The sequence below is a fragment of the Primulina eburnea genome, chromosome 10 (assembly GCF_022965805.1).
Source record: "Primulina eburnea isolate SZY01 chromosome 10, ASM2296580v1, whole genome shotgun sequence".
Taxonomy (NCBI): Eukaryota; Viridiplantae; Streptophyta; class Magnoliopsida; order Lamiales; family Gesneriaceae; genus Primulina; species Primulina eburnea.
The window spans coordinates 36,596,914-36,620,289 of NC_133110.1; the positions used below are offsets into that span (position 1 = coordinate 36,596,914).

At 36.6% G+C, this 23,376-nt stretch overlaps 2 protein-coding genes across 5 annotated transcripts; both read left to right on the plus strand.

The window, feature by feature from the left end:
• The first annotated feature begins 308 nt into the window (after positions 1-308).
• On the plus strand, positions 309-2,051 carry LOC140803422 (mitogen-activated protein kinase kinase kinase 20-like). The gene has a single exon (XM_073159297.1). It carries the CDS (start codon positions 638-640, stop codon positions 1,892-1,894), a length of 1,257 nt encoding a protein of 418 aa, XP_073015398.1. The 5' UTR covers positions 309-637; the 3' UTR covers positions 1,895-2,051.
• A 16,636-nt stretch (positions 2,052-18,687) lies between these two features.
• LOC140803423 (putative late blight resistance protein homolog R1A-3) lies at positions 18,688-22,143 on the plus strand. Of its 4 annotated transcripts, none has more exons than XM_073159298.1 (2): positions 18,688-21,388; positions 21,690-22,143. In XM_073159298.1, exon 1 carries the CDS (start codon positions 18,756-18,758, stop codon positions 21,339-21,341), a length of 2,586 nt encoding a protein of 861 aa, XP_073015399.1. In that variant the 5' UTR covers positions 18,688-18,755; the 3' UTR covers positions 21,342-21,388; positions 21,690-22,143. The 4 variants fall into 4 exon arrangements, with proteins under 4 accessions (XP_073015399.1, XP_073015401.1, XP_073015402.1 ...); XM_073159300.1 differs by having other exon boundaries at positions 21,737-22,143; XM_073159301.1 differs by having other exon boundaries at positions 21,779-22,143.
• The last annotated feature ends 1,233 nt before the right edge of the window (positions 22,144-23,376 follow it).

Sequence of the window (23,376 nt, forward strand, 5' to 3'; positions counted from 1 at the left end):
AGTGCATATCCAAAAAGTAATGGTTATGAATTTCTGGATCAAAAGAAGATATTAGATTATAATTTTGAAAGATAAAAACTTGTTTAAGACTGTCTCACGAGTCGTATTTTGTGAGACATGTCTCTTATTTGGGTCATCCATGAAAAAATGTTACTTTTTATTCTGAATAGCGGCATTGTTGACCCGTATCAGAGATAAAGATTCGTGAGATCGTATCACAATAACATATTCAATTTGAAATTAAAATTTTCAAGTAATAAGATATTGTAATTGGGCAATAGCTCAAAAGGACTGGTGGCCGTTATTCTTGTTATATAATATATTGGTTACTGTTAACCCCTCTTTTGTGCAAATTGTATTATTTTCTTCCTCTTTTGATTCTTTGCAATCCCATATAAGAAACCGCAAGCTACCCTCTTGCCAGTTGTTATCAATATTGCTTCTTTGAACCCTAATTGAGTTTGTGCAGGACTCCAAGAGCAGAAATAGGAATCGAGTTATTAAACTAGATTGGGTTTCCCTTTTCCTCATAGGCACCATTAATTCGATTCCTATACTTGTTAAAGTTGGTTTCTTTGGTTTTCTGTTTGCTGCCTCAGTTTCAAGAGATTACGTATTGTATGTTGTGGGAGCCAATATGTCGGTGGGAAAGAAGGGAGACGTGGTTCGAGGGAAGGGTGTGAATGAATATGGTGATGGGGTTGCATGGCTTAGGGGGTCGATGATTGGGAAAGGGGGTTTCGGGTGTGTTTATGTGGCTACTCTCAAGAATCCCAGATCAAAGCATAGCTATTTTCCGTCCGTGATGGCGGTGAAATCGGCGGAGGTTTCGGTTTCGGGTTCAATTCAGAAGGAGAGAGAGGTTTTGAGTAATGTCAAGGGATGTCCGAATATAATCAGGTGTTTTGGGGACGAGACGACAATGGGGGATAATGGTATGATGGTGTATAATCTGTTGTTGGAGTATGGTTCTGGTGGAAACTTAGCACAGAGGATCAAGAAATCGGGCAGCGGTGGATTGCCTGAATTTGAGGCTATCGCGTATGCAAGGTGCATTCTTAGGGGTTTGAAGCATATTCATGGCATTGGCTATGTTCATTGCGATTTGAAGCCGGATAATATTTTACTTTTGCCTAGTTCTCGAAGAGAAGGAAGTACTTCGTTTTGTGCTAAGATTGGAGATTTCGGATTGACAAAGAGGGTAAAACAGAGTAAGAAGAGGAAGCTGGGTCCTTATTGGAGGGGTACTCCTACGTATTTGTCGCCGGAGGCTGTGATGGATAACGTGCAAGAAGCTCCAAGTGACATTTGGGCGGTTGGGTGTATTGTGCTGGAGATGTTAACCGGGAAGCATCCGTGGCACGGAGAAAAAGAGTTGAAGGCGGAAGACATTCTTGCCAAGATTGGTAGGAGGCACGAATCACCGAAAATTCCGAATGATATATCGAAAGATGCGAGGGATTTTCTAAAGGGTTGTTTTGTGAGGGAGTCCAGGTTCAGAATGACTGCTGAAATGCTGTTGAATCATCCTTTTGTTAGAGGCTTGGAAGACAATGAAGCAATCGAAGATGTTGAGGAGCCAGAAGGTTTGAATGATATTGAGACTATATTGGTAGTATCTGAGAGCGACTATGAGTTGAGTCCGGGATCGTATTCAGACGAGTGGGGCTATACCTCTGACGGGGTTTCATTTTCCTATTGGTCAGATGAGGATGTAAGCTATTGCGAGGATAAAGTCGTGTCTGATTTTGTTGAGGAAGTTGAGGTTGAGAAACTTGAAAGCGTAACAAACTCTAGCGTTGATGCTGGACTCTGTCAATCAACAGAGGCTTCATCAGAAGTTTCGCCAAGAAAAAAACCGCAGTTTCCCGTTAGTTTTACCATTTCTAGCTAACTATTTGTTTAGATAAGGAGTCAATTTTGCTGGTGAGAGAGGGAGTTATTTTTGCTTTTTTTATAGCTTCGGTTGATTATTGATAGACTACAGTATATTCATTTAAGTAGAGTAGAAAATTCAATGGAGATTGATTATTATGTCAATTGTTTCTTTTCATTTTGGTGGTTAATATATACTAAGATTTAGTTTCCTTTACTATATCCATCATCCTACACATCATACATTCTCTCTGAAACTGGTTCTGACCAGTTGTTTGGATCTCTAGTCCTTATTTCACTCACTATTTCTTCTTGTGTTTTTGAAGGAAATCGAGCAAAGTCCTACTTTGCTGTATTTTGTTTGACACTTTAAGTCTCAGTTGAGCCCAAACCGTTAAAGCCATCGTCGTAAACTCAGTATTCTCTATACAGTGGAAAAAATTTGCCCTTGTGATGTTTCACTTTTAAAAGAGAGGAACATATCAATGGATCAACGGTTAAAATTTATGATTAGAGTAGACACCTTGCTTCATTAACTGAAAGAGAACGTGCACACTGTTTTTGTCTATTCAGGTTTTAGAAAATTGCAGTAAGTTTTCCACTTTCTTACCATAAGAGCAAGGCGGTGAACCTTGCTTATGTGTCAATCTTCTAGCAAAACCTGAAGATATTCTGATTTGCGTTTGGCTAACATGCTTAGCAGTGAAACACTCTTGCTTCTGCACTCGTGTTTTTCAGAAACACTCTTGAACTCGATCCCAATTGCCTTCTCCGAAGAGAATGAATTTTCTTGTGTATCTTGCAACAATCTCACTAGTCTTTCACATGGCCTTCATCAGTTGCATCCGGTCACCTTCCGTATTCTTACTGCGACCTGCACTTGAACTCAATAACCGCAGCCATTCCAACCAACCAACTAACCGATGGTTAGACCTTGGGATCCTATATATACTCTTCTTTATCAATTGAGCGGCACACTAACTACACTCACCAGTTTGATCAAGATGAAAGTGATGAAGAAGATTGAAGAGATACTGAAAGACATAAAAAATCATCAGCCCGTAATTTATATATCGTCTGGCATATCAAGGCTAGCTCTAGGTGATCAAAAGTAGAGAGGTTCAATGAGAAGTTTACTCGACAGCCAAATCGCCAGGTTGTCACAAACTGTTGGAATGGAAGGGCATTGACGAGATCTCTCTCGCTAGAATGTTTATGTTATGTACTCGAGAAAAGGATCTTGGTACCGGCCGATTGATGCAGAAGTCAGCAACGCGGGATGTTTAATATTATTATTATTATTATTATTATTATTGGAGTTTTTCTTCTGCTTCTACCTGTTTTGAAGGATTGATTGTTGAGGCTCGATGGGGAGAACCTCACAATGTAGAGGCCAAATACAGTTGTCCAAAAAATGCAGCCTATTACTATTCATATTTCATATCACAGACTGCACACCAAAATAAACGCATTTTTCTTTGATGTTTCAAAGCAATAATGTGCAAATATGCACAGTCCAACAATTACTAGAACAGATTTTCTGTAACCATAGAGAAAATAAGAGAAAGAAGGAAGTTCACCATCTAGTGAGTCGATTTTGCACCTCTTCAGATTTTCTAAACCAAGGTTAGATCTGAATTCTTTAGAAAAATTATTTTGGTGACAATTTTAAAATGGAATCTTGATTTCTAAATTTCAAGTTTAGAAATTAAGCTCTATAATGGAGTAGCACTTGCTTTACTAGCGAATAGATCCGGGTTCGACTCATATTTGGTATATAACCTGCTTGAAAGTTACAAGTTCTATCAATATCTTGATGCCGTGTTCTCTTAAAGTTCGTATACACAGGAACCTGATTGGATCCCTGCTACAAAAAGTCCATTTCCTTCAAGAATTTCTCGAAGATTATTCACGCAGAGGCCACGAAGAAATGGCTGGATTGGAGAGCCAAATTCAGATATGTCTTATGCAGTAGAGAATGTCATTGAATCCCATGTATTGGATCAAATTCTAGCACGATCTACGGGTAGCAATTCGAAATGCTCCACCAGCTTCTCTGAACATATCCATAAACTTATAGAAGAAATGGAGGATGTGATCGAGAACAAGCTGATGGGGATAAAAGAGACTATTGGGAAGTTTGAGGAAGATCATAAGTTTATAGATTTTTTGCCTGCTGTATCGTCAAGATTAGCTCCCAATAAGCAAAATCTCTTGTGGGTTCTGATGAGAAGTTGAATAAAATAAAGGATATACTCACAGGACAACAATCGAATCGACAAATCATAACAATGGTTGGAACGGGAGGAATCGGTAAGACGGCTCTAGATAAAAATGTCTACGAACATCCACATATTAAGCATCACTTTGACATTCGTGCTTAGGCTACCATATCTAAAAAAATACAGTGCAGGAAAAATTATCTGAAATGCTATCAGAAATCGAACAAAGCAAACAAGAGAGTCTTTCAAGTGATGACCAGTTGGGCCAACAATGTTGCAAAAGTGAACAAGAGTGTGTTCCAAGTGATGAACAGTTGGGTGAACAATTGCACAAAAGCTTATGTGGTAGAAGATTTTTGATTGTGATGGACGATTTCTGGAGCGTTGAGGCTTGGGGTGAGATAAAACGATTAGGCAAAAACTTATGTGAGACGGTCTCACGGGTCGTATTTGTGAGACATATATCTTATTTGGGTCACCCATGAAAAAGTATTACTTTTTATGCTAAGAGTATTACTTTTTATTGTGAATATGGGTAGGATTGACCCGTCTAACAGATTATGATCCGTTAGACGGTCTCACATGAGACTCATTCAAACGATTATTTCCAGATCATTGCAATTGAAGTCGAGTTATGGTAACCACGAGATTGTTAAGATTTAGATATATGTTTTTTAACCAAAATTGTAGGCAAGAAATTTTGGTTATAAAAAATGGTTCAATGAAATTTTCATTTTTCCTTATATTAACTAGAGTTGTACCATCGATACATCGGCATTATCAAAAGTTGATTGTGCACGATATTTTTAAGAATATAAAATACCATGTGAGATTGTTAAATAATGAAAATATATAATTCTGATAAGATTAAAATCTTCGTGGGAAGTAAATATCAAGTTTATTAAATAGATGTTATCAAACAGTTAATAATACAATAACAAAATCAAGTCAAGATTTTATCTCTCCCAAATTTCGGCCCCTCCTTTTTGACAGGGCACGCCTGCGACTCCACAGCACCACCGTGCCCCGCCGTGGTTTCTGAAAATTCCGGTGATTATCTCAATGCAAATTTCTCCTAGATTTCTAGTACAATCTAGGATACGAACAAAGTTTCTGATCGGGTATTTGATTAGAATGTTGAATAAAGTTCGTAGATATTTACAAGAAGAATCATTATCCCTAAACATCGGGATAGTTAGAGTCAGCGTTAAATACCCAAAGATGAATAAAATCTAAACACTCTATGTATGGTTTTAATTCATACGACGTCCAAGAACGTTTTAAACGTCAAAACAAAAGTTTTTAAATTTTTTTTGTGTATTGGGTGCGAGAAAACGATATTTCAACACGCGTATATTGATCACTGAACTTTGTTAGATTGTGAGTGTCCTTTAAATTTTTTTATTTACATATTAGCTTCTTTGAAAAGATATTTTTTTAATATTTAGATTTACTGCATCACAAGTTCAACTAGTTAGCTAAATAACGTGAATAATAATATGTCAAAAATAAGTTTTTGCCGGTGACCATTTGTTTCTTTCTGATTTTTTGAGGGTATTTATGCACAATATTAATGAGTCGTTTCAGGTTAGCCATTTCCGGCACCTTGAGGCTCGAGGCTGGCTGCGTCGTCTTCTCCGATAAATAAATCTCTCGAGATCTTAATTCTAAAAGATTTTCGATTCTGAGTCCTACTTTTGTGAATTTTATTTAGTTTCTTAGTCGTTTGATCCTGTTTCAACGTATTTAGTTAGGATGGTTGCATGTATTAATTAAATTTATAATTTCAACAGTATTGTTTTACAATGCTGTACTGGGAAAACAAATGTCAGTATTTTTATTTGTTTGTCTGATAATTATGTTTGGTGTTTGCTTCAATATTTAGCAAATGTATACAATTAGTTACTATATGAAATATATATTTATAGATTTGTGACGTTGTTCCTCAATCGTGTCCATCTTTGTATCCATCAATAATGTGACATTCACTTGTTGAATATCATTAGGTATCTCAAAATTATATATCAAATAAGTGATTGTCGCATTATTAGTGTGTACTGAAGTTTTCACGGTTGATGAATAACACATTAAAACTATGTATATTTATATATTTACTAGAAGACATGTACGTGCGTTGCACGTGTGAAACATACAAATATGAAATAACCGTAATTTTTGAATTTCTCATGATATATTTTGAAATTATTAAGTTCTATACATAAATCACGTCGTTGAAAAAGTAGCTACAAGTTATATAAGAATTCATCGAATGAAATTTGACAGAGCATAAAAAACATGAAGATAATTGTAATATTTTTATAAACTTTTATTTTTCGAGCACAAAAAATACTAAATAGCATAAGTAAAATTTTAAAATCTTATAAATCATTTTAAGTAAATTTATATGTAAGACTAATTTGTTTCACATAAAAGGATTTGAATTCATTCTTATTCCTTATTTTCTATCATTTTGATGTATATAATAGTAATTATTACACATAAAATCAATTTAAGCTCATTTTCATTCTTTTGAAGTGTTCTCTCATGACACTAAATAATTATTTGGGTTTGTCATGCATAAAGTTTTAGGGTTTGACCAATTGAAACCCACGTCAGTGCAATTCTCATTATGTTCACAATTACCTTTGTATATAACTTTGCATGGTATATCACGATTATAAGAAATAAAAGTCTTGTATTTTGTTACAAATATAACATTTGACCTAAAAATCAAGAAACTTTTGAACTAAAATATTAATATGTCACTATCATTCAGTTTCGTTGGGTTAAGCGTGCATGAGAGAGAGTAGTACTGAGATAGATGAACTCTTAGAAAGTTATTGTGCGTAGTTATGATATTGTGTCACTTATTTTAAATTTTATTAATTATTAAAAATATAATTTTTTAAAAAAATGGACTGTAAATTTTATTCCAAAATATATTTTTTTTCTTTGATTTATTTTCAAATTAATTAATACCAGAAAAACAAAAAAACATGTATTTACTAATACTATCTGAAAGTTCTGTTTCTACAGTGTATGTTTAAGTTGAGAGTGAGTGTTGTGTGTTTCAGAATATAGGTGTTGTACGTAGGTGTTGTAACACTCACGACAACATGCAGCGGAAGTTATAATTTTAACACACCTAAACGTAGTTGGAATAACAATAGTAATAAGAGAGACGAGATATAAATTATGCACAAGTATCAAATACTTGTGCGGTGCCTCAGGGCAAAATAATTCACTAGAAAAATTTGTAAGTTTACAAAAACCCAATACTAGTGAAAGAATCAAACAACTCCCTTATAAAAGCGAGTAACAAATTGCATCCTACACCTCTAACAAACCGTATAACAAAACTATATCGGATGCATCAACCGAGAAGTGACAAAAATATTTCAGCACTCAACACACTAATCAACACCGTGATTAGGTGTTGTCTTCGAATGTTGGCAGCACTTCACAGCAACACGTTCTCAATCACGAGATGGCTACAGTCTCGAAAAGCTTCTTCGAACTCCTTTGTATGTCGCACACTGCTCTTTCATCCTCTTCACCTATTAAAACACCCATAGAGTTTTATTAGAAAAAAACTCCTTAAAAAACAAAGATCTCATATCTTAAAGATATAAGATTCCATATATTAAAGATATTATGGCTCCCAAATCTACACGAGATCGCATAATAAATTAGAGATTATTCTCAAGTCTAGAAAGACAAAATATTAGAGATATCAATAAGGAAATTATATCAAGGAATTTAATTCCTTTCAATCTCCCCCTTTTTGCCTTTCTGGACAAAACACCCCAACATAGTTATACAGCTCAACTCCCCCTGAATTAGTCGATTAATGACTCAGCCAACTTTAGTTGACTCCCCCTGAATTCAACCGGTAAACCTTTCCTGAAATCAAACATCAGTGTTGTATGTTAGATGTTACAGCACTCGAATCACAACATCGAAAAACCGTTCATTAATTAGGGAAAGGTAACATCAGAGAAAATGCAAATACTTATTAATGACTACAGCAAAAAAAAACAAAACTACAGCGACCAAGAAAAAAAGGAAAACTCAAACTTTCTCAAACTTCTTATTCTCCATTGTTACTGCCATCATCATCATCATTAGCTCCACTGGTGCCGGTTGTATTATCTCCCCCTTTTTGTCATACTAGCAGCAAGTAGAAGCTCATAATCTGCCACTTGATGTTCGTAATGATCAATGGTCGCTTTGGCATTTGCAATCTGTTTCCGACCATAGGCGATCTGCTCGCGAATGTAGGAGAGAGATAATGTAACATAACCAGGAGGAGGTGCAGGGGGCAGGCTAGTCAAATCAGGCAGAGATTCAGATGTTACATCAGCAGTGTTGCCAACATCCGGAGCAACACTGGAAGTCCCCCAAGGCAGATCAATCTGTCTGTTGCCTTTAAAATACACAGGAGAAATCTTCAGGGAGTCTCTAACAGGGCAGAGATCTTCATCAATGTCCCTAATGAACCCTTGAGACTCCAAAATCCCATAGATCAGTGAGGGGTATGGTAGCTTTGTCTTCTTGAAGTCCCCTTCAGCATATTGTAATGCAGTCCTGAACACCAACCTCCCAAAATTAAAGGCTCTCCCAGTGCCAATATTAAACAGAACCAGGGCTTGAGATCTGGTCACAATGGTGGAATTTGTTGACGGGGTCCAATTCCAAATGGAGGTCTTATGGAGGACAGAGTAGAAGGAGGTGAGATTAGCAGCGCTCAGCTTCTTTGGATAGTCGGGTAATACTCGGATCACACCTCCAGTGAGCACAGAGGTGACATCATGTATGTCAAGATCCTCGTCAGCTTCCTCAAGATCCGGAGTGTTATAGAATTCATTGATCACCGACGGGGAGAACTTGTAGATATGATCCCGAACAAACACTCGCCCATACTTCACCGATTCCTCATGGCCAACACTGCGCAGAAGATTGCAGTAGAACTCTAACACTACACGGCGACAATCGGGCATAACAGTGGTGACTGTGGATAGCAACTTTCTGTCTTTGAGAAATTCAACCAGGTTGTATTTCCCATAGGCAGTGACATCAATATTTTTCTCCTCAACCAACTCTCTCTGAACAAACAGCGGCCATAGTGCCAGGGCATCCTCAGAATAAAATTTGGGGGAAAAGGACTTACTTACATCATAGTCCGTAGAGTCAATGTTGAGCTCGGTGTTGTCAACATCCACTTCAACACCGGCAGCAGCATCAGTAGCATCATCTTCAGAAGACTCGCTAGATTCCGAGTCAATGTCTTCAGATGCGTCATCACCTTGTACTTCAGATTCAAAGTCAGATACACACGATGAGGAGGAGTCATCAGAGGCACCAGGCCGGTTTTGCTCGAATTCCTCCATCATTTCCGGGTCAGGTTCATCCTCCTTAGCCATTTGTTTTCGGGCGACCTTATCTTCTTTGAGCTGAGCAAGAAACTCTGCCAAAGAATGTTCATCATCTTCAGGTTCACCAGGAGATTGTTTTTCTGCAGCTTCATGAGAGTCCGTGATGGGGTTTGGTTTTTGACTACCGGAAGTAGAACCAGATTCCTTAGCGGCAACAGGTGGTTTGGGGCGAGCCACCAACTCAAAGTCATCATCATTGGAGTCGTCTCCAGACGAGAAATCAGGGTCCAGAATGAATGGGACGGTGGATGCCCTTGGTTTCTTGGTAGGGACAAAGTCAGGATCGAACCCTGCTTGTCTTTTCGACCTTCGGCGCATAGGTGCAGGGGGAAAGGCTCTATTCACGGCCTCAAAATTTGGGGGGTCCTCGACATTAATTTCGTTCCCAGGTTCACCAGGAGCGATCGTTTCCAGGGGGATTGGTTCCTCTGGTATACCCACAATTTCCATGCCCACAACATCGGTTGCGGCTCTGGGTGTTGTGTCAGGTGATTTGTCGCCCATGGTTGCAGCCATTTCACTCCTGATGTCTTGAGGATCAAAGCCAGCCATCTGTGAAGTAGAGAACAACAAAGTAAGGAAGTTCGAAGAAGACAGAAAATTGCGAAGAACACAGATAATTTTGCGCGAAAGAGAAAACATAGAGTTAGGGTAGGAGAGATTTTAGAGTATGAGGGAAAACAGTAAGCCGTAAAGTTGTTCCTTATTTATCCCTAAATATTTAAGCACACCCCCCAACGGTAACATTTTGATGTGCCGCAACTCCGGCATTTTTCCAAATCCGGTTTACTCCAACGGTAACTTTCTCAGACAGTGTAATCATTCTTTCAAAAAGATCAGGCAGGATGAAACGCCACATCGAATTAACCCCACTAACCGTTAGATATCAAGGTATTCCAAAATTAAGTTGGTTGGGTTATTTTTCGAATTTCATGAATTAAAAGCTGGTAGCCCACTGGTCATGATGAATTCACAAAGCAGTAGTATGAATGACTTAAGTTTATGCCTATAATATGATCAAAAATGAAATATACACGCATGTGATCAAACTGTGATCAGTCTGTAGTTAGGTGTTGGCAACACCTCTTGGCAACACTCACAAGTTGTACTCAAACTTTCTTAAAACCTTTTTTATTTCAGACATGGTAGCTCCCACTCTAGAAGAACGGTCTTCATGGGACTCTTCTAGGTAGCTTTTTCCATCTGGATTTTGACTTAGAAGTGGTAGCTCACACTCTAGAAGAACGGTCTTCATTGGACTCCTCTAGGTAGCTTTTTTCCATTTTCTTCTAAACAATGTTTTTGTTCCATTTTTTTTTCTTTCTATTTTTGCCTCATTACTCAGGAATTTTCTAAGTCATTGTCTATTTTGGACATGATCATGTAGTACATGAATATCCTCAACAGCTTTACGAGTTAGATTGAGCATACTCCATACTTTAGAGAATTTCGATAGAAAGTTTGATTCACAATTGAGAGCGCACCATTCAGTATCCTTCACTTGTACAGGCTTTACACAGAACAAGATGTATGCAATATGTCTAGCATCCTAAAAATAAAATGCACATGCATGCTGAGTGTTGTCCACAAGTGTTGTAACACCGAGGACAATATCCGTGAGTGATCATTGTGTACACAAGCTGAGAGACTTCCTAAGATTGGAAAATCTCTCAAAATCCAATGGTTTTGTAAAGATATCAGCCAGTTGGTTCTCAGTTCCAACAAATTCCATTCGAATCATACCCTTTCAACCAAATCTCGAATAAAATGATGTCTAATATCAATGTGTTTCGTTCGAGAGTGTTGCACTGGATTTTTTGAAATATCAATTGCACTTGAATTGTCGCAGTATACAATTAAGGTGTCACTGTTGAATCCATAATCTTTAATCATTTGATTCATCCACAGAAGTTGTGAGCAACAACTAGCGGCTGCAACATACTCAGATTCAGCAGTGGACAAAGACACACAATTTTGCTTTCTACTATACCATGACACCAGATTGTTACCAAGATAAAAACACTCACCCGTGGTACTTTTCCTATCATCTAAGTTTCCAGCCCAGTCAGCATCACTAAAGCCCACTAAATTGGTGTTTGTTTCTTTGGTGTACCATAAACCTAAGTCAACTGTTCCAGATATATATCGCAAAATTCTTTTGACAGCCTTTAGATGAGTGACTTTAGGATCAGCCTGGTACCTAGCACACAAGCAAACACTAAACATGATGTCGGGACGACTTGCACTTAAGTAAAGAAGGCTGCCTATGATGCTGCGATACTGGGTGTTGTCAACACCTTCCGCAACATCGTCTTTGAACAATTTTTCAGTTGACCCCATTGGTGTTTTAATGTGCTTAGTGTTCTCGACAGAGAATTTTTTCACCAAATTCTTGGCATACTTGGATTGAAATAGAAAGATACCATCATGCATTTGTTTAATTTGCAATCCAAGAAAGAAACTTAATTCTCCTACCATGCTCATTTCAAATGTGGTAGACATGCATTTAACAAATTCATCAACATGCTTTTGAGAAGAAGCACAAAAAATGATGTCATCCACATAAATTTGACACACAAGAATATCATGCTTCGATTTTTGAATAAAAAGGGTTTTATCAACCTCACCTCTTTTGAAGCCTAAGTCAAGCAGATATTCAGTAAGTCTTCTATACCATGCTCTTGAAGCTTGTTTAAGTCCATAGAGAGCTTTCTTCAACTTGTAGACATGGTTCGGGTGGTGTGGATCTTCAAATCCTTTAGGTTGGCTTACATAAGCTTCTTCTTTCAAGATGCCATTCAAAAAGGCACTTTTCACATCCATTTGATATAATTTTATGTCCATGTGACATGCAATAGCAAGTAAAAGTCTAACCGATTCAATTCGGGCAACATGGGCAAACGTTTCATCAAAATCAATTCCTTCAATTTGAGTATACCCTTGAGCCACTAGCCTAGCTTTATTTCTCACAACAATTCCAGATTCATCAGTTTTGTTTTTGAAAATCCATTTGGTTCCAATAACATTCATATTATCGGGTCTGGGAACCAAATCACACACATCATTCCTAACAAATTGTTCAAGTTCCTCATACATTGCATCAACCCAAAATTCATCTTTTAAGGCTTCATTTATATTTTTTGGTTCTATAAGTGACACAAAACAATAGTGACTTACTTGAGAGTACACGGAAGTCATGCATACTAGTCCCATCATTTTGCGATAGTCTACCTTCTCCTTTCTTCTCGTTTGCACTCCTCCAAATGTTTCTCCAATGATCTGAGATGATGGATGATTTTTCTGAACCTTGCTGGGAATATCAATCTCTTCATTGGTTACACTGTCATCATTCTCAGAGTACTTTCCTAGTTCATCATTTGATTCTGCCAGTGCAGGTGTTGTCTCCGGTGTTACAACACCGGGTGCAACATCTGTGTTAGGCAGTGTCTCACTTTCGTTCAGCAGCTCATCAATATCATCCTCGATTGTTTTTCCCGTTAGATCTGTAAGATCATCAAAAACAACATTAATAGATTCCATAGTCGTTCTTGTTCTCAGATTATACACGCGATAGGCACGACTATTAGATGAATAACCAACGAATAAACATTTGTCACTTTTAGAGTCAAACTTTTCAAGATGGTCTCGGTCATTCAAAACATAACATACACATCCAAAGACATGAAAATACTTGAGGTTCGGCCTCTTTCCCATGATGATTTCATAGGGTGTCATAGTAGAACCACTCCTTAAGTACACACGATTTGAAATATGACATGCTGTGTTCAAGGCCTCGGCCCAAAATCTTTTTGAAATATTCTTTGAACTTAACATGACCCTAGCCATTTCTTGCAGTGTCCTATTCTTCCTTTCGGCTATTCCATTTTGTTGAGGAGTTTTAGGGGCCGAAAATTCATGAGTTATCCCTCTTTTTTCACAGAATGATATAAAGTGTGAGTTTTCAAATTCTTTACCATGATTGGTCCTTATCTTACCAACCCTCAGATTATGTAGATTAGTAATCTTAGCATGTAATTTCTTAAAAACATCAAATGTATCGGATTTTTCTCTAAGAAATCTTACCCATGTAAAGCGAGAGAAATCATTCACACAAACACACGAATACTTCTTACCTCCAAGGCTTTCCACTTCCATTGGACCCATAAGATCCATGTGCAAGAGTTCAAGGCACCGTGTTGTCCCAAAGTGTTGCAACACTTGATGGGGAACACGTGTTTGTTTACCTTTTTGACATGCACCACAAACATACGGAATTCCAGATGATAAATTAGGCATACCTCTCACAGCATCATACTTACCGAGATTCTTTAATGTCTTGAAGTTTGCATGTCCCAATTTTTGATGCCACAAGTTTAATTCGCTCACCTTTGAATGATTGCACACTAAGTCTTCTCCAAGTTGGTAGCAATTATCAGCAGACCTTGTACCTGTCAAAATACGAGTATTAGCATTATCAAATACTTCACAATTGTCTTTATCAAACTTAACATGCAAACCGTCATCACAAAGTTGGCTTATGCTTATTAAGTTTGAGTTAAGCCCTTCGACATAAAGCACATTGTGCAGATTAGGCAGTCCATCAACATTCAAGGTTCCTTTGCCAACAATTCTTCCTTTAGCACCACCACCATACGTCACATGACCACTCCTCAGTTCAACATAGTCAATCAAATGGTCTTTAGAACCTGTCATGTGGCGTGAACAGCCACTGTCAAAGTACAATATTCCTGCAATGTTAGTCTTTAATGACGTATAAATAACGGATCATTGAATCTTAGCCTTTGGTACCCAAACCCTTTTTACCGTCGGTTTTCTGTTGGCAGTGTTGCGCCGAGTGTTGTACAACACCTGTGGCAACACCCGTTCTGATTCCCATCTCTTGTAATCATCTCTCAGTTTAAAGCAGTAGGGTTTGATATGACCAGGTCTGTAACAGTAGTGACAGATGAAGTGGCGCTTTCTGGATTTAGACTTCTTGATGGACATTCGCCCTTTTGATGGAGCACCCTTTTCAGTTTGTGTAGCATTCGAAGCTTCAACACTTCCTTTGACAAAAAACAGTTTGTTTTCCCTTAGTATTGGAAGATTCTCCAATTTCAAACAGACTATTCGGATAACCAAGTCCAGCTTTGTCATTCTGTCCAGTCATCAAAAGTGAATCAAGTTTGGATGAGCTTGAATTCATCTTGGCAAGAATCTGAGTTGCTTCTCCAAGTTCCTCTTTGATTTTGCATAATTCCAAGTCTTTCTTGCTTAAGATTACTTCAAGTCGTGAAATTTGTGACTTTAGCTCAGCATTCTCTTTAGAGAGAATTGCATTTCCTTTAGTTCTTTTAATCCAGTCTTCATATAATTCTTCATACATCGTCTGCACACTTTCTAGAGTGACTTCATCATCATCTACCTCTTGAGTTTCAGACTGACTTGCCTCCGCAAGGGTTGTAGATTTAAGACATACTGATTTCGAAGAGGTGTTGCGGCCAGGTATTGCAACACTGGTGGCAACACCCAAAGGATTTATTTGCATTGAGCGTTTTTCCTTGATCACAGAAGATAACGATGTGTGATTTTCAGATTCACACGATCCTAGATCATCATCAGACTCTTCATCACTCAGGGTGACAGTCATGCCTTTGTTTTTCCTAAGTCGATTGGCACACTCATTGGCATAATGTCCATATCCCGAACACTCTCTACATTGCACCGAGTCCAGGTTTCTGACATTAGATTGGATTTGCACTTCGGTCTTTGGTCGAAACTGTCCTTTCATAGGAGTGAACTTTTGAGGTTTTGCAAATGTGGAGTTATTGGGCAGCTCAGACTTTTGTCCAATTTTCTTCTTTTCTCTCATAGTCTTCAAATAATCACCAAATTTCTTAGTAAAAAGAGAGATCGATTCTTCACCTAAATCAGACTTATCCACCTCTTTAGATATTTGAAGGATTTCATCATAAGATTCAGTTGAGGCTTCAAAGGCTATTGTCTTCCCTTTATCCTTCCTTTGAAGATCAAGGTTCATCTCAAAGGTTCTGAGAGAACTCATTAGTTCATCTAAGTTGATCGTAGACGTGTCTTTAGATTCTTCAATAGCACAGACTTTGACATTGAATCTCTCAGGAAGAGATCTTAGGACCTTGTTCACCAATCTTTCATTTGGTATGAGATCTCCTAGGCCATGTGATTCATTTGAGAGTTGTCTCAACCGGCAGTCATACTCAAGAATAGACTCCTTGTCCTCCATTCTCAAACTTTCGAACTTTGACGTCACCATTCTTAGCCTAGTTTTACGCACACTTGCGGATCCTTCACAGTGCTTCTGGAGTATCTCCCAAGCATCTCTGACGCATACACAAGTGGTGATTAGATTAAACATCCTTGTGTCAACAGATGAAAATATAGCATTGAGAGCCTTGGAATTGAAGTTTGAGGTTTGCACTTCATCGACAGTCCATGTACTTTCAGGTTTGAGTCGTGTGTCTCCATCAGCATCCGCAAGTTTTGGTGGACTCCAACCATCAAGTACACGTTGCCAAGCTCTTTCATCAATGGATTTAATGAAAACCCTCATCTTTACTTTCCACAATGCATAGTTTGATCCATCCAACACGGGAGGCCTAAAAACAGTATTTGTTGATCCTTCCATAATTCCTTTACACTCTGAAAACAAAACAAAACAGGATCTCACTTAGTAGCGTCAAGTGAGGCTCTGATACCAATCGAAAGTTCTGTTTCCACAGTGTATGTGTAAGTTGAGAGTGAGTGTTGTGTGTTTCAGAATATAGGTGTTGTACGTAGGTGTTGTAACACTCGCGACAACATGCAGCGGAAGTTATAATTTTAACACACCTAAACGTAGTTGGAATAACGATAGTAATAAGAGAGACGGGATATAAATTATGCACAAGTATCAAATACTTGTGCGGTGCCTCAGGGCAAAATAATTCACTAGAAAAATTTGTAAGTTTACAAAAACCCAATACTAGTGAAAGAATCAAACAACTCCCTTATAAAGGCGAGTAACAAATTGCATCCTACACTTCTAACAAACCGTATAACAAAACTATATCGGATGCATTAACCGAGAAGTGACAAAAATATTTCAGCACTCAACACACTAATCAACACTGTGATTAGGTGTTGTCTTCGAATGTTGGCAGCACTTCACAGCAACACGTTCTCAATCACGAGATGGCTACAGTCTCGAAAAGCTTCTTCGAACTCCTTTGTATGTCGCACACTGCTCTTTCATCCTCTTCACCTATTAAAACACCCATAGAGTTTTATTAGAAAAAAACTCCTTAAAAAACAAAGATCTCATATCTTAAAGATATAAGATTCCATATATTAAAGATATTATGGCTCCCAAATCTACACGAGATCGCATCATAAATTAGAGATTATTCTCAAATCTAGAAAGACAAAATATTAGAGATATCAATAAGGAAATTATATCAAAGAATTTAATTCCTTTCACTATCTAACTAAAATAAGAACATACATGTAAATTCACATAATTTATGTTATTCATGGATGATAATTTAATCGAATTAAAAAAAAAATTGGCACAAAAACTCATGTGATGCTATTTCACTTGTCAATTTTGTGAAACATCTCATATCTGACTCGAATCATGAAAAAAATTATTTTTCGCTCCAAAAATGGACCGGATCAACATATCTCATATATATATATATATATATATATATATACATATATATATATATATCCATGATACTACCATTTCACAGAATACCTACTCAAAAATTAGATAACTATAAAATTTTGAAAAAAAATTATATTTTATTTTCATTTGATTATTTTAAATTCTAATGGAAAAAATAAATCAAATAAAGATGAAATCGGAAAAAATAAGATAGAATTCATAAATAAAACAAAAAGAAAAATGAGAGAAATAAAAAAATAAATATTTTTAAATTAGGATATAATTTATTTTTAAAAAATAGAGGTTAAATTTTATTATTGTTTTTCACGCTGGAAATGATTGGGTCGACCCGAAATATGATATATATATATATATATTTATATCATAGAAGACCTATTCAAAAATTGAAGAACTATAAAATTTTGAACAAGAGTGTAAACTTCATTTTTCTTCGATTTATTTTAAATTGCGTTAACATTAATTAATAAAAAAAATTCGACTCATCTTAGAGATATATCTATTTGATAACGTATTACAGAAGACCTACTCAAAAATTGGATAAATATAAAACTTTGAAAAAAATGTAAACTTCATTTTTATTCTATTTATTTAAATTTATTAATTAATGAAAAAATCGAAATCAAACAAAAAGACATTCTAAAAATAAAGATAGAGTTCACAAATCAAACTAAAAAAATGATAGATAAAACAAAAATAATTATTTTTATAATAACAATATAGTTCAATTTTTTAAAAATAGAGCGTAAATTTCATCATTCTTTTTTTTAATGTTAAATTTCATTAAAGATATAGTTTTTTATAAAAAAAAAATATTGAGTGTAAATTTAATTCCAATAAATGATGAATGAATTTTATTTTTCTTTGATTTATTTTAAAATCCACTAATAGATGTGAGAATAAACAAAAACATGTATTTATTATTACTATTATTTTATATTTTATTAAAAATATATATATTAAAAAAATTTGAGTGCACATTTCATTCCAAAAAATGGAAGATAAATTCAAATTTCATTATATAAAATGGTAACTAAATTTCAATTTCTTCAATTTATTTAGTATTCATTAATAGCTAGAAAAAATCATATATTTATAGCGGTGATAATAATAACTACAAAAAAAAAAAACAGACAATAAATATATAGTTATTATTGTTATCATTTTGGAATTCATTAGATATAAGTTTTTCTGAAAAACAGATTTTATTATAAATTGGAATGCAAATGTCAATTAATTAATAAATGAAAACAAAACAAACAAAGTGACATGTATTAATGAATATTATTTAACGAAGATAATGATACAGATGTAAATTTACAATTCAAAATCATATATTTATAATAGTTTTATTATTATTTATTTTATAATAGTATTAGATATTAGATTAAAATTGTATTAGATTAGATTAGATTGCTAAATGGTCGGCCAAAACCTCATAGAGACAGATAAAACAAATGACCGTTGCAGTAACAGTAATATTATCGAATAAAATAAGATTTCTCACTGAATTCTCCAGCAATGGCGGCGTATGCAGCTGTAGTTTCACTTATGCATACTTCAGAGCAGATCTTGCACCCTTCCCACCAATGGCTTCGTATCCACAGAAAACAGATTGAATCCTTGCTGCAAAAGGTCCGCTACCTTCAAGAATTTCTCGAAGATAACTCGAACAGAGACCACGAAGAAATGGCTGGATTGGAGGGCCAAATTGCAGCTGCAGCTTGTGCAGCAGAGGATATTATTGAGTCCCATGTATCGGATCAGATTCTAGCACGATCTACGGGTAGCGAGGCGAAGAGCTCCACCAGCTTCTCTGAATGTATCCAAAAATTTATAGAAGAAATGGAGGATTTGATCGAGACCAAGGTGATCAGGATTAAAGCGACAATCGGGGACTTCGGCCAAGATCGGAGTTTTGTAGATTTTTTGCCTGCTGTTGCATCAAGGTTAGCTCCCAATGACCAAAATGCTATCGTAGGTTCTGACGAGAAATTGATTGAGATAATGGATAGACTCACTGGACAACAATTAAATCGCCAAATCATAGCCATTGTTGGAATGGGAGGAATCGGTAAGACGACTCTAGCTAAAAATATCTATGAAAATCCACATATTGTGCATAACTTTCATATTCGTGCTTGGGTGACAATATCTCAAAATTATAGTGGGGCGAAGATTGTTTCGGCGCTGCTGTATCAAATTAATCAGAGAAAACAAGAAACTGTAAGTGATGACCAGTTAGGTGAACTTTTATACAAAAGCTTATCTGGTATGAAGTATTTGATAGTGATGGATGATATGTGGTGTACTAAGGCCTGGGATGAGATAAAGCCATTCATTCCAGATAATTGCAATGGAAGTCGAATTTTGATAACGACGAGGCTATGGAATGTAGCGGCGCATTCGAGCTCTTGTAGGCCTTTTGAAATGGAATTTTTGAATGATGACAGGAGTTGGGAGTTGTTGAAAGAAAAGGTGTTCGGAGAAAGAGTTTGTCCTCCTGAGTTTGAGGAATTAGGGAAGACCATTGCAAAAAATTGTGGAGGACTTCCTCTGGCAATTGTGGTGATCGGTGGACTCCTTGCCAAGTCTAACAAGAAAACGGTGTTCTGGGAGCACGTTGCGGAAAACTTGTACTCAATCATAAATTCAGGGGGCGATGAAAATTGCCTAAAGATATTATCTTTGAGTTACAGCAACTTGCCTATTCATTTGAAACCATGCTTTCTTTTCATGGCTCTTGGTACAGTAGATAGTGAGTCTGATACCTGTGAAATCGCCAAGATATGGGTTTCAGAGGGATTTTTAAAGCCAATAAGAGCTAAAAGCTTGGAAGAGGCAGCGAATGAGTACATTGTAGACCTTATTGATAGAAATCTCATGTTCGTTCGTAAACGAGGGATCCTTGGGCAAATAAAAAGTGTTGGTATTCATGATCTTCTGAGGGACCTATGCCTCAGGGAAGCTCAAAAAGTAAACTTCTTTAGTTCGATAGATGTACATAACCCTGATATTCCCCCAGGCATACAATTCACACGTCGCCTTGTCTTTCATCAAGCTCCCTTGAAACCCATAAGATCTGTCTCACCTGTCCTTGATTTATTGGGATCAACATCACTAACGCGTTCTATGTATGGTGAGTTGGGTCATACACCATTGTGTGCTACAAATTTAAGACTGCTGAGGGTGTTGTACATCGTAGAGAGTAACTTTTCCCCTGATGAAATTATGAAGCTCGTTAACCTCCGGTCCTTGTCTTTAAACACTGAATGGGGTTCGAATTCGATTTTTAGGTTTACTTCTTCGATATCCCTATTTTGGAACCTGCAGACTTTGGACATAGCTGATACCTCAGATAAACCAATATTTCTTCCACCAGAAATTTGGGATTTGCCCCAACTTAGGCATATCCAGTTCAATAGATTTGTTTTACCTGATCCTCCTGGTCCCGATGACAAGCATGATTATCATATAATGGAAAACCTGCATAGTCTTGTCAATGTTCTGTATTTTAGGTGTACTGAGGAGATTTTGAGAAGAGCTCCAAATCTAAAGGAATTAAAAGTTATTTATGATAGTCTCCCCTGGAGTGTGAAATGGCCTCACTTCTACCTTCATAATCTTGTCCATTTGCACAAACTCGAATCACTAGCATGCAAAGTGTTGTCCGAGATTTCGGTGAATTACCTCAGCTTCCCGCTTTCGCTTAAAAAGCTTGTTTTGAATGGCAGCCGCATACCTTGGGAAGATATGACAATTGTCGGTTTGTTGCCTAATCTTGAAGTTCTTAAGCTTAGATCCGGTGCATGTGTTGGTCCGGATTGGTGTCCGGTTGAAGGAGAATTTGTCAGATTGAAGTCGCTGGTAATTGGCAAAACTAATTTGCGGCGCTGGAGAGCCGACAAGACACACTTTCCCATCCTTGAGCACCTAGCTCTTCAATATATAAATTTGATGGAATTTCCTCCAGAGCTTGGTGAACTTTTAACACTTAGAAAAATTGAATTGTTTAAGTGTGGCGAATCTACTGCCACTTCCGCAAAGAAAATACTTGAGGAACAAGAGAGCCTGGGAAATGAGGGCCTTCAACTAATAGTTATATAACAGGGATGAACACCAGAATTTTTCAGCTTCGCGGTGATATTTCCAAGGTATTTTGGAAAACAGGAAAATCCCCTCTCCTTTTTTGTTTCTTTCAAAGAATTGCAGTTATTTTGATGTGAAATCCCCCATGTAAATCAATGTGAAGCTGGTTCATGATCTTTGATATTGGATGTCTAAGAGATACAATACTGCACTTTTAACACACCCTTTAAGGGCACTTTCATGCCACGCTTAAAATGAGCATCATCTTTTGTCCTAGAATTACACTGAAAATTTATGTCTCTTTTCACCCCATTTTTTAAACATACAAATGTCATAACAATATCCGTATACTTCTTCAAATGTCAGGAAGAAATTCGATGCCACTGAGAAGAAGCATGGTATAAATAATGCAGAGTTTCTATACATTGGGAGAAACCTTTATATTCATTTTGCAGTTGTTTGGTGGCAACCAAGTCCAAACAGAGATCTGATTTTCGTCCATCAATCAATGCAGGAGGCGGACCGGACCCTCTTCGGAAGGACATGAAGAAGGGCAGAGGCTGAATTAGCTAGCTGTATGTGCCCCAGATTTTCTCAAGTTTGTTGCTATAAATGGTGAATTTTACATGTCTACGTGTGCCTTTGTTATTTAGAAAAAAACAGGATTGTGGTTTACAAACTCTTAGTTTTGGAATTCTTTAACCAGAGGAACATGCATGATTCCAGTAATGTAGCATAGGAGATGAGCTGTACAGTTACAATAAATGTCATAAAATTTTATCTGAACTTCGAGATTACAATGTAAATTATTACTTTTGTACTGCTTATGAAGATTCACATTCGTAAGCTCGGGGCTCGACGCATGACGAGGTTTGGTAAATATGAATATTTAAGTACTTTTTTCATACTAGAAAAGAACACGTACGTAGCACGTTTGCCATTTCGACACACTCGTCAAATTGGAATCGAAAGTTATATTGGTTAGTCTTGAGTTCTATGCAATGTGATATGGTAACGTGGTATTTTTTTTGCCTTTTATAAAATATTAGGGACCATATTTTTCTAGCATTCTCTATATCTTTATGTTCTATTTTCCATTACATCATTTTTTAATTATAATGATTTTAATAAAATTTCGACAAAGGTGATCTTTTGTGGGCAGGGACGGATCCAGGAATAGAAGTTGGGGGGCTTGAACTCAATATGATAAGTTATATATTATTAAAAAAAATTTACATTATATCGTTCAACGAAATTGTGCTCTACGAGATTTAAAACATAGAATTCATCAATAATAGAATTTACATCATTATTTTTGGGTAAATCTCGTTCAATATAGAGTGTCAAACAATCAGCAAGAAAGTCATCCTCCATTTTATTGCGAAGTGCCGTCTTCACATGCTTCATTGCTGAAAAAGCCCGCTCAGTAGTGGCAGTAAACACAGGTAATGTCAAAACAAGATTAATGTTCCATTTTGAAATAGTTCAATTATAATCCTAAACAAGAATAAAATAATTATTAAACAAATAAACAAGTAATAGTGAATCAACCACTCAACAACAAACAATCAAGAAACCACAAATCACGCACAGAGAAGCTATAAAAAACAAAATAAAAAATGTATAGCCGATTCTTACCTGGATTGTTGCCTTGTCGATGAGCAATTCGATTTATTCAGGAGTCCGCAATTCTATTTTGTCGCTAAAGAGCTTGGGACTAGGGAGAGAAATTTTGTAGAATTGAGGTGGGGCGGATCAGAGGATATGGGATGAATTTGGTCTCATCCTTGTAAATGGACGGGATTTGACTAAGACATTGATGTACGACGGTTTTTTAAATAAAACCGTCGCCGATCCACATCGGCGACGGTTTTAATAAAACCGTCGCAAATATTAGCGACGGTTTTTCTAAAAAAAAAAGTGGGCTGGGCTATAGCCCAGTACAGCCCATGCATAAATCCGTCTCTATTTGTGGGGGCTACTTAAATATTCCAGTTAACCTTTGAAACAAAAAAATTCTAATGAATTACATATTATATTTTGATTCATTAAT

Bases quoted from the DNA above. Each gene is read 5' to 3' on its own strand.
- LOC140803423 (XM_073159298.1), top strand. From the start codon at position 18,756: ATGGCGGCGTATGCAGCTGTAGTTTCACTTATGCATACTTCAGAGCAG.
- LOC140803422 (XM_073159297.1), top strand. From the start codon at position 638: ATGTCGGTGGGAAAGAAGGGAGACGTGGTTCGAGGGAAGGGTGTGAAT.